At 38.8% G+C, this 12,645-nt stretch overlaps 1 protein-coding gene across 1 annotated transcript in view; it reads left to right on the forward strand.

Moving 5' to 3' along the window:
* Positions 1-970: 970 nt before the first annotated feature.
* The window catches only part of LOC111869258 (venom dipeptidyl peptidase 4), a 47,880-nt gene continuing 36,205 nt past the window's right edge, over positions 971-12,645 (forward strand). The window contains exons 1-3 of the mRNA XM_023860638.2: positions 971-1,146; positions 1,858-2,005; positions 7,972-8,069. Coding sequence (XP_023716406.1) covers positions 1,123-1,146; positions 1,858-2,005; positions 7,972-8,069 — 270 coding nt within the window. The 5' untranslated portion in view covers positions 971-1,122. The remainder of the gene's footprint in view (positions 1,147-1,857; positions 2,006-7,971; positions 8,070-12,645) is intronic.

Raw genomic sequence — 12,645 nt, forward strand, 5'->3', positions numbered from 1 at the left:
TTGTGTATTTAAAGACACTGTTAGTACTGAGGCCATAAAGGTCTGATGGTAAGAAGATCAGTGAATATGAAGCAGTTTGTGAAATGATAATTGACAAGGGAAACCAAAATACTAGGAGAGAATTAGCCACATGCCCCTTTGTCCAAAACAAATCCCACATGACCCGACCTGGGATCGAACTCCGAAAACTTGAATCATGGTATGGCCAAGCTGAATCTTAGTTATGCATTATTTAAGCGACTGATATTAAAAACTGTAAAAGATTCATGCTTACATTATTTCTCACTGTTGTCTGTTCACGTTAGCTGTTGACATGGTGTAGTTTGGAGCTCCTGAGGGCATTGTGCAATCCAACATCACTTGTGCTGAAGTGCAATTAGACTGATCCGCTTCTGCAAGTATTGTGATTTCATATAATTCCCCGACTTCAGGTAACAGCACTGAAGAAGCAAGAATTGAAAGAAATGCAATTAACATGAAGCTATTATACATTTACAATGAATTGTTTATTCACGTAAACATACTACGTTACATATTATAGCTTCAATTTTAATATCTTCTGCTATTCATGGAAGAGCAGACGTGACTTCGCAATTTTGTGTCCTCTTTCCTGAAAGAGGAAATATTTAGTTTACTCAGAAATTGTATAATTTGTTTTCTGTTTGGCTTTATCAGCAATTTCATGTGATTTCAATATTGTTTTTGTTGTTAAGTCGTTAATAGACTTCTACTTTTTATGGCCAATTGTAACTATAAGCAAGGAACGAACTCTGCATCAACAATGGCCTTGGTGTAAGAACACGCGAAAAGGTTAAGGAATCGAAGAGAGTAAGACAACAAAATAAAATATTCCAAGAAGAATATCTACAATGCGCTGTGCAGAATTTTTGGAATTAAATCACACAACCCTTAATATGTGTAATTCCTTATGAAATTGCGTCATGACATAAGTGCCAATCCGTCACCACTGTCAGTATTGGGAGGGCCTTGCTTATCTCACTGCCGCACAGTACAGAAGTCCGCCGGTGTCATTTGGGGCAGATACTTAACAGCCGGGAAATCGACCTTAAAGCTCCATTTCGTTGTGGAGCTGGAAGGGAGATAGAACCACGAGAAGCTGCCATGGCAATTGCAACAATAGTTCAGGTAAGACAAAGTCTAATGTTTAATGAGAAGCGGCAATACATGTTCACAGTGTAGGAAAAATTTCGTGTGTTACGAGTACTACTAATCCTTCACCCAAAATGCAGGGCTTGTAGATGTGTATCCATGAACCCTGCTTTAATATTCGACGTGACGGTCGCCATTCTGAGTGTTGTCAAACAAAGTCACTGTGTTACAGCAAATGCATTATACCATGAAATAAATAATTAAATTCACATGAAAATAGCAAACAAAAGAGTTATCCATCGCCGACCGCTGGGGTTACCTCCAAGAAGAACATCATGGTCGGCAGGACCAAGGTCTCTATGAGAAAAATGGAGTTAGGGGAAGTGCGGCCGCTTTTTACGCGTATGAAAGCGTACAGGTGCATTTCTCCAGTACGCAGTGACATATTTGGAAATGAATTTAACACTAAGTTTAGAAGAGGGTAACAAATTGATGCACTGCCACTATAATCTAGAAGCTAGGAAAATGGTTCGGATGTTATTACAGTCCTGCCACCGACAAATATGGATCTCTTGGAGTCGAAGGCATAGATATTTTTGTATGTACACAAATCAAGAGAGCCAATACATGAAACCAAATACTGCCTGTGGCAAAATTACTTTTGGTGAGGGACCGTTGAGATGTCTTTCTGGTGAAGAATGTAACCAATACCGTTTTTTTTTCTCTGCTGTTGCCTGAATGATGAAGATATTGCTGAAAACATGTGTAGTAGCACCGATCTTGCTGGCGACCGATGCGAGGCCTCCAGTAAACAGAGCCAAGGGAGCATTCGGACTTGAGGAAGTAATCTCTGGTGAGCTGAGTAGCGTCGGATTTTCTGGTACATGGATATCGGGTAAGTGGAAGGGTGAATTCTACTTCCATCCGCTAAACAAATGATGTCATTGGCCGCTGTATATATGGGAGCAATGCGTAGATTTCCATATATTCTAACTGAAAGCACGTCACTCACACGAAATCCTACTGCTAGTGTGGCACCGTAACAATTTCCTACGCAGTGGCAATGATCGATAAATATGATGCATCAACATTTTCTCGTGGTCGAACTGTCATAATTTTGCAGGTTCCTACAGAAATGCCAAGTCTGTATAATAATTTTGGAGATATGTCACCAAACACTTTTGAATTTAAATTGTGCATATCGCTTGGAATTGTTACATGTCTTTGTTCTTGAACTGTTTATTATTTAATACAGCCAGAGACTCTCTCATCTTAGGAATTTTAGAAATTACATGCGCTCTTTTATTCAGCAAGGGAAAATTTAAGAAATCAAAGAAATATTCACATAGAAGAAGTACAGCAGTACCTCGCATGGTCCGGGTAATCGGTTCCGCCAATATCCCTGACTGTTTGAAACCGGACTAATCGAGGAACTAAATACATACAAAAATTATAATTGGTTCAAAAAAAAATATCCGCTTTTCAATAAATAAAACGCGATTAATAAATTCAAATGTCTTTATTAGAAATAATTTTTAAAAATTCATGTTTTCGCAAATCATTTTTTATTCTCTAAAAATTGCAATATTGATGTCTGCAACATTTTTCTTCTTTGGCCTTTTCTCTTCTTTGTAGCAACGAATTGCATTGTTTACCGTTCGGCGAATTGTAAGACTAAGTTCAATATTGGGATCAACTTCCATGATATGCTCTGACAAGGTTTCAACAATGCAATAATTTGTTATAGTTGTTCAGCTGTTAATTCTCGTGCAGGCACTTCAACACAGTCGTCATTGTCTAAGTTGTCCTCCCGTTCTTCATAAGCCCGTTGTTCATCTGTGTTAATAAGTGTTTCATTATCTAGTTGTTCGATTTGATGCACTCAATTACATTGACAGAATCTAACTCATTGAAACCAAGTTGCTGTCCTATTTCCACTATGTTATTAGTCACTTCAGCAAAATTAGTTTCAAAACCAACGAAATCATTTGCACAATGTGGCATGATATACCGTATTTACGCATGTATAGGCCGCACATTTTTTGCCAAAAATTCAAGAGGAAAACTGGGGTGCGGCTTATATTCGAAATATTCGAAATCACATTTCATTTAAAAAAATTATATTCGTAATTAGTAATACAGGGTGTAATACTCCTGAAATAATATTCCAAGAAAATTATTTTTTCTATAATTTCTGTCTGAAAATTGTGCTGCGGCCTATACACGCACGCGGCCTATACATGCGTAAATACGGTATTTCCATACTGCCCTCTTATTGCTTGCCGTTAATTCATGCCATGCTTCGCCTATATTTTCGATAACGTTTCTGATGTTGTACTCTTCCAAAATTCCGTTAAAGTAGTGCTCTTCTCGCCTCCTCCAGCGATAGCTGTCATGTACGATATATATTTCAAATTTTTTCTGGGGTTCCCCGTTGTATATATATTTACCTATGCTCGGGTCTTTCGTTCTTGAGCTCTTATAACTTTAAAACCACATGAAAATAAACCGCACAAAAAGAGACTTGACCGTATAAAGGGTATATGTATTAAAATAATTTTGTGTACTAATTTTTCAGAATTTATTTTTATTTTTCTCAATCAAAATTTAGTTTTTTTCGAAATTTTCAAACAGGACCACAGTGAATCCGGACTATGCAAGGTATTGCTGTAATTTATTTCTATAAAAGGTCAATGGTAGAGTTAGAAATTTGGCTAAAATTATCTCGAAATTAAGCAGGAACCATAATCTATGCTCTGCCTGCTCAAATGAAAACTATTTCAGATTACTGCTGTGACCACTAATATTGTGCATGGATCCATCTGTCGCATAATTTGGCGAGTTTCCAGGTACTGAATATAAAATACCAAAGTGGACTTCTATTTCCAATAAGATGTATTCTCTGCCCCATTATTTTGTGTTTAGGTTTCTGGAAATTAGTGATTTCGGATTGTGTCCGACCATGGAGACTGATACTGCGTAGCTAAACACGGTATTTTGTAAATCGTAATAAAGTTCCTTCTGCCAAAATCGATAAGTAACCGTCATGTTCCGTTGGAGGTGCCTTGATACGTTTCCTCGACGGAACCTCTCGGTTTTGCATGGACGTTTCCTATTCATCAGAGCCAGGTGATCCTCTGGGATATCAACGGAGCTCTAAAAACGCGGACAACATATCGGGTGCGGCAATTGGGAAATCTAGATCACAATGAACCAGCAATATTATCAAAGGGGTTACGAAATTCACCAACTGTTTATCGCAACAAAGCCGATCACTACCCTAACAACACCGAAACAGACTTGTCACTTTACGCGTATTTTGTTCCTTTACTGATGTACCTATTCTGTGTTGTTCTCGTGTAAGAAACAACCGACATCGCGTAACCCTCTCTGAAGGGAACATTCTGTGTTTGTGGCCAGTAGGAGACCATTCTGTGGGCATTTGCTCCACATGTATTTACGTATACCCCATATTTTTCACGATCCAAGTGCTCCTTTGAGCGGTCTACCTCAAGGTAAATGGATGGAAGTGCATCTCGTGTGAAGGTATCCAGTTCGAATCACATCTGACAACCAGATATATTGTCTGGAAGTGTTCAGTTTCCTGCGGTACTTACAGACAAGTACCTTAAAATAAGCCACGGCTGATTCCTCCCAGATCTTTCCCTGGTCTTCACTCAAAGCCCTACGATTTCTCTTACGAAGCAAGTTTTTAAAATTTTTATTAAATAAACCATGGATGAAAATCCCAAAACAATAATGAGTGACCTGGAATTTGTTTAAGCAGGATGATTCAAATATTAGTTCTATGTAGTGTCCAATGGAATGAAAATGTAGTCACAAACGATGTGTAAGAAAAGATTTGGATGAAGGTAATTGTGGCCTACTTTAAAGTATCATTTCAGTCGAGGCTTGAAGAGATTAAAGACAAGCTCGAAATCATTTCAGGAAGGTCGGTACTCCGGCTTGGTTTCGAAATCTTACAAAAGAAACCAAAAGTCAGTCAAGTAACCGACACATGAAAGTCTGCACCATTCCCCCCAAGTGAATTCTGGGAGTAGGCTTAGATTAAACAGACCACTGTCACTTATATCTGTACAGTTAGGAGCCAGTCGTAATTCTGAGGCTGTTTCTCACACTGCCCTACATAAAAGTGTAGCTGAAAAAGCATCAGTATTCCGGTATGTTCATTCAATTAAACAATAAAAATGTATCCTGTTGAGAGAAGACAGGATCGGCAAGAATGCCTTATGTGATAAAACTGAAAGCAAATCCTGTCAGAACCATGAACTTGAAAAGACCAATTTCTAATAACCGGGTAATTAAAATTCCTGCCATTTCACATAACACGCGACTTCTTTACCATCACGCACGAACCACATTTTTCTCCTCTGGCGAGAGTTCATGAACCATCGTCTCTCTCGGCCAGTTCGATGCCATGTCATGCCAGTATAAGCAGGTCAGAAATATTAGATCTTAGGCCTTCAACAGTGACATGATCCCAAACAACAAATCTCTGGTTCATCGCTTAATCCTTTCCATTCTAAAAATATGTGAGTAGTTTAGAGACACTAATCCCAGTCTTAGTATATTTACTGTCTAACAGCGGCGGTGCAAGGAAACCCGAAATCACGAATTTATATACAGGACTTTCCAGAAAGAATGCTACCATTTTAAACTGCTATAATTATGTTAATTATTAGCTAAAACGATTTAGTATATCTAAAAACATAGAAAAACTCCTGAAGTTTCACGTATCATCTGCATTTAAATGCGTTTTTTTTTACTGCCGCTAGACAGCGCCGTGAACAAAAATGGCGACTCGACAACAAAGAACGTTCTGTGTTCTGCGATTCGCGAAGTCAGAATCGGTCATCATTGTTCAACGTGGGTTTTGCAAACAATTTCAAAGTGATCCACCGTATAAGACAATTATTCTTGGGTGGTATCGACAGTTCCTTGTTTTAAAATATATTAAATCGTTTTCAGATAATAATTAACATAATTACAGTAATTTAAAATGGTAGCATTCTTTTTGGANTGGCTCGTGCTGTTTCCGGATACACGGCCAGATTTACCATTTGGTCTCACCGCTGTATCAAAACAAGGATGCGGACAACTTTATTTCTTTTATTCTTCTGAAGCAAGAACAAATCGACTTGTAAGCCAATCAGACCAAAGCTGTATGGCCAAATTAATGCAATGATGTGATGCGACGCTGCGATAAATCATGTAACCGAATGCATCAAACGAAATGACTTATAGGAATAAATAGATAAATTGCGTCGATATTTCTCAATAACCTGTAAGTTCTACTATAATGGCGTATACTGCTCCGGGTGCAGCTAGTTATAATATATTTTCAGTTTGTATCGATCTAATCTGACACTACTTCCTCCAATGTTGAAATCATACTTACAAAAAAAAACTGTTCTTAAAACAAAAGAATTTCACGTATATCTTCATTTGTATATAGTGGTTTCACTGAAGCAATTCCGAGAATTTTAATTTGTTGATTTTACTCCATTGTCTTCTTGTATCCATTTTTCTTCGTGTCAAGTGGGCATGTGATTCTGTGGTTACAAAATAATTCAAAGTTAGGGATTTTTGTTTCGAATATAGATATTATTCCGGTATCTTAGTTTTGCCGTTTATCCACATGAATAATATGCAAGAAAAATACTGTCTGTAATTCTGTATATGTTATGCTGACTAGTTTCGTCAAGAATATAAATTATGACTCCATGCTGTGTTTATTATCTCAGATAATATTAGATCTTAATTTTCTTGAAAATTTGCAATTATATACCCGAATTCTCAAAGAGCAAGGCGAGGTGAAGTAAGAGCTAATAGTGTGTGTGGAATTTACAGCGATCTGAACAATCCGGGAAGGTTTCAAAACAACAGAGGTTAAAAAGACATAAAGCTCAAATTTGGAGATGTTCTGGACTGGAGTCCAATTTTGTTGATATCAAAAGGCTTATTCTGCAGGAGAGGGACGTCATATATCTTGATTCGGATAAGAGAACCGAAAGAATGCCCAGTATTATGTTCACTCGAACTGAATGCATCTGACTGCACAGGGTACCAAGGACTAGGCTGTAGACTCACTGCAACTGGATACTTGTAAGGCTGCAAGGCGTAAGAGTACCAAGGAGATTGTGCACAAAGTATAAAGAACACCAAAACGTGGGCTGGCTGAAAATTGACACAAGAGCTAGGGATATTCAAAACAGTGATTTCTAAACAAATAGGTTGCCTGTGATTGGGCTTCCTCAAACCGGTTACTTCTGAGTACAACTCAGCACAGTAGTCGCCGAAGTCATTTCTAAGTCCTGATGTTGACCTGTGGATGACGACAGAAGTCTAGCGTGAAGGTTGTTGCCAATATTTTGGATGAACATGGTGTATACATCGCCATTGCCCTGAAGAGGGAAGCAGTATGTTCCTCCAAAACGTTGGCGAACACCTACCAGAGTCTACTGTGTCAATCCATAAGATCACAACATGGATATTCGCCGCACTGAGAGCTTCCAGTTTTATAACTTTTCTGTATGTTTATTTTTTGGTTTGTTTCACGATGCTGTGTTTATGTCATTTGAAAGGAACTTGGCTGTAACTTTTGCCGGCCAGTTTCCTTTCCTGATTTGATTACATCATTGAACATGTTATTTACCCAAATATTTTGTAGTATTTAGCAGGCCTTGCCTTCGAAGTAAAAGCACTCATAGTAGCAGAGTATGTGCCAACTGTCCCTACCTTTATGGCCGTATGTAGCTTTCTTTCTGCTTATTATTGCCGTTGTTGTCAATACTCCTACAGTTGTTACAATATAAAATTTTATTTCTCTGTGTCTCGCAGGAACTCAGTTTCTTTACACGGACCGACTTACAGGGGACGTCCTAAAGTACGATGTGTCGACGCTTTCTGCCTCCGTTTTAGTTAAACGCCCAGTCTTGGTGAGTACAGAGCCTCTGTTATGCGGTGGAATTTCCAAACCTGACCATACTTGCAGGTCGTGTTCATTGGCAGTGTAACAGCCTCTGATATATTTTGTATTGCAGCACCATTGTTTGGCTTATGCATAACTTTAGATGTACTGGCAAACTACAATATAGACAAAAGTAGCAACATTAGAAATCATAACTCCATCGAATAGGGTCTGCTTAAAAAATTAGGTAATTATTCTACAAGTCAAAGAACTTTCTGTACTTACGGAAATCGAACGTTTTTCGCCGTTTTCACAGAAGTCCGTGAGTGGCCGCTGTGTGTGGTTCTGAGCAGATTCAATTCACAGTTGTCTTCTGGAGCAAGACGCCATGTAGTGATCTACAGGATAGTCCCAGAAGATAAGCTGTGAAAACCTCATATTCTACACAGATTAATTTCCCTTCACATCTTCACATTCTGCTTTCTAATATCATTCATTCATGAATTGCTCTAAAGCGCTTTGTTGCATCCTGCTCTCGTCTCCAGGTTCGTAATCATTTTCACACAGACGGTAGGACTCCTTGGACTAATGATCAGCCGTCGCAAGGCCGATACCTACTCACAGGACAACACAAACACAGAAACTCACACACACAGGCGGCAGGACTCCTTGGATTAGTGATCAGCCGTCGCAAGGCCGATACCTACTCACAGGACAACACAAACACAGAAACTCACACACAGACGTCCATACCTTGAGTGAGATTAGAACCCACGATCCCAGCTTTCGAGCAAGGGAAGACAATTCATGCCTTAGACCGCGGGGCCACTGTGATCGGCCTCTGTTTTCTAATATAGACCTAAATTATCCTCCCATAAACACTTACGTCTACGAATAATTCTCATGCCTTGGGAATGCCTAAGAAAATAATTATATCTTTCCTTGAAAAATTCCGTCTTCTGGCACGTAGCGCCTTGTGGATATTGTGTAAACCGACGTTTCGGAGGAACTTATCGTCTCCATCTTCAGGGTATAAAATCCGCGAGCAAGGAACCAGCGTGAGCAGGTGGCTGCAGCGAGATTATTTTAAAATGTTAATTTTTAGAGTAGTTAGAACATTTATACTAAAATTAAAATTCAATTTGTACAACCGTTCTTTCTGTCCTCTACATCGTTACGTTTTCCACCGTATGGACCTTACAGCCTCTCATGTTGTAAAGTGAACCCCAAGTTATGTTCAGTGGATTCGGTGGCGTAAGAAGTGTATATCAGTTAGAGTTCTTTGGACTCCGAAACAATGTAGGACAACGGCGATATTAAGAACTTATTAACGATCAGTTCATTTTTCATTGAGGATAGGCTTACTGTATTCACAGATGAATAATTTAAAAAGTACGCAAGACCTTACGTAGCAAGTTTTCAGTTCACTGGTACAAACACATACTGTTTCCATTTTCTGTGCCTAATACAACTTTTTGTGAGGGAGACGAGCGGGCTCATTCCATACGCGGTTTAATACTCCGCTTTACATCTTGAGAATACAAACAAGTGTTGATCATATAATGTTCGTTTGCTTCTCAGTAATGTTATTTGTATATATTTGCTTTATCTCAAAAATATAATAAGTCAGTTGTAATAATTCGTAGCTCTTCAACAATATTTAAACTACAGAATTTTTCTCGCGAAATTATCCCGTCCCCGGGCACGCAGAAATACACTGCTTGTGACTAAAGGAAACTTCTCATGTCTACTCTAGAATCTAGTTTCAGTAACACTCTCCTTAACGACGCCCTAACAATAGGTTTGTGGCCTCCAAATAGGACGTACCAGTGACAGCAAATGACGAGTATGGGCGGATTTGGAAGAAAGCGATCATGGCCACTTAGAATATTCCATCGAACAAAGCTGCTGAGTCTTAGTAAAACCAAGAATGTTGTGAGAAAAAACAGTCCTGTGGCAGACGTTCTATCGAATTATCTTGAGAACAGCAGTCGCAGAATTTTCTGCCTCCGGGTTGCATGTCTTGCATTAATAAAGAGCATTCCAGAGAATAATAAAATGGTGTTGCGGTTCCTAGTACAGTGACGTATAAACTATCCAACTGTCTGCTTCAGTTTGTTGATTGACAGATTCGTTTAACTGCATATCGTGCGACCACAAACCTTGAAGCTGCAACGTCAAAGACAGTCGTTAGTTGTCTGAAGTGAGACGATGCATTTTCAGGAAAGCAGCGGAGTAATTTCCTCTAGGACATTGAACATACATTTTACTTTTCACTTTTCCGTTTAAAGAATTGTATCAGGGTATTTTATGAATTTTTGCATTTCTTCTTTCTTTCTTTCTTAGATTGGGGTTTCTTGTAACCAGGCGTGTAAAAATCCTGTTTCTTTCCAAGTAATTTAAATTTCAAAGTTTTCGAGTGAGTGTAACATACGACAAGCACTTCTCAGAAGATTTCCTCTGAATTGGAAGAAACTCTGTACAAAAACAAAAGCAAAAAGGCACGTTCCTTTGAAACGTTAGTTGACTTTCAACTACTATACTGTGTTACATAACAGAAATAGAACTCTTCGGTTACAACAGATGTAGACGTATTTTTCAAAGCCGTTATTTTCAATTTTGAGCAAATTTTTAAGCGTGAACTTAATTTGTTGTCGATTTTGCTGACAGGCCTAATAATCAGCAAAGGCACAACACTGCAAATCTAGTACACGCTACTGCTATAAGCGTAATCAACACTACAGACCGGCATATGCACTGCAAATATAGTGTACTCGTATATTTAACTTGCTTTCATTACTCCGTCAAATATGCACTACGACGAAAAATGTCAGAAATTAAATTTGTATAATTTATATGAACGAGATCTATGTTCTGTGTCATGTATTAAATTAGATTTGATGAAATGAAATGTACATTTCGTGTAGAACTCCTGAAAGAGATGTCAAATATACATAGTTTAGTTGGAAAACCTGGAAGAAAGAGGTAAAGTGGGAGATGAAGGCGCAGATGAGGGGTTAATATTGAAGTGAGTGCGGAAGAAAAAAATTGAGATTGTGGACTGGATTCATTGTGTAAACACGAGAATGTACTTTCGCGTCCAATATATTTGCAAAATTTCTTGATTCGTTAATTGACCTTTAACTTATTAAGGACTCTGTTATATTGCGCTGATTAACGTATTTTACTGCGCGTTTGCAAAAATGTGAAGCAGGTATTACAGTGTACCAGTGGGAATCGAAATAAAATATTTTGATATATTTTAAAGTACAATGCCATAAGCAATTTCTGCAAAATCCATTTAGTAATACTGGAGATAAAAATTTGGGAACATATAGCAACATATTTTCCACGTTGCCAGTTCACTTTATGTACCGTTTAAAAGAGACTGTCAAATGTCGGAACAAAGTCATTCTACGCTTTCTTTCTCTGTAGCCGCGCCGCTGTGCATGCGCCCAAGTTTAGCTGCACCGTTGCACCTCGGGCGGTGTGAGTCAACAGAAAGCCCCGAACTACCGACAGTTTTCGCAATACGCCGTTCCTCCAGTGGGGGTATGTAATCAATCACGAGCCGCGGGCTGCAGGCGGTCGGCGGGTCCCCACACTGGCGCCATCCATGTCTCACCTTGTAGACATGCGCGGTGTGGGATCTTCCATGCAGGCCTATTTATTCAAATTTTGAACGTAACTTTGTTCTCACGAGACTGTACCGCAGACACCAGGAGCTCAACCTTATCCTGAGCTGCTTCAGTCCACGTCAGTAGCCAAGTAACTAACGCGAAAATCAAGGATATTTCCTGAAAAATTACAGTTACTCAGCTAGCAAAGAATTACTTGCTTTTGTGAAAACTGGAAAATCTTTATAGCATACAGGAAGCTCGCCGCTGAGTCATGTGCCATTTGTATACAGTCCGTTTCCTGACAATATATTTTACATTCGTATTAATATTATCCTCGCAGTTTTGTTTCTATTTTCCCGGCGGTATCGTTCCTTGAGGATTCACACTTATGTTTCTGATCTTCCTATGCGCGCTATGTGCCTCAATCTTTGTATTCTAGTTGATTTAATTGTCCTAATTAATTAAGGGATGCAGATTATAAATCTCCTCATTCTGTAGTTATATCCATTCGTTGTTACTTCCTCTGTCTCAGGTCAACGTCATGAACTGTTTACGTATATGTATTTTTTAAATATGTGCCAAATTGTTAAGTGATTCATATAAAAGTTACAGACATAAATTCGATTTGTGTTTTGAATATATTCCAATATGCCTGGTGTTTATGATGAATCGATTAAATATATAAAAGTAAAGCTATGCCTGTAATAGGCCGTGAAGGCCCATGGCGTTGCGAGAGGTTGAGGCTCCTACATCTTCTAGACAATCGGCTAACAGATGGCGGTAAAGTTGTCAACCTTACATACAGGCCGTCCTTTAACCCCAACGAAGATTCCTGGTACTTATTTCTGTTGGATGCTTAGTAGGCCCCAGGGTGATAGAGCAGCTGGAAGGATTAGGTAATTAAAAAAAAATCCAACTCTTCGCGACTCGAACCCGCTACCTTCGGGCTTGTAGCATAATGTCTCAACCAACTACGCTACCGCG

Source organism: Cryptotermes secundus, unplaced genomic scaffold, assembly GCF_002891405.2.
Source record: "Cryptotermes secundus unplaced genomic scaffold, Csec_1.0 scaffold18, whole genome shotgun sequence".
In the NCBI taxonomy this organism is placed as follows: domain Eukaryota; kingdom Metazoa; phylum Arthropoda; class Insecta; order Blattodea; family Kalotermitidae; genus Cryptotermes; species Cryptotermes secundus.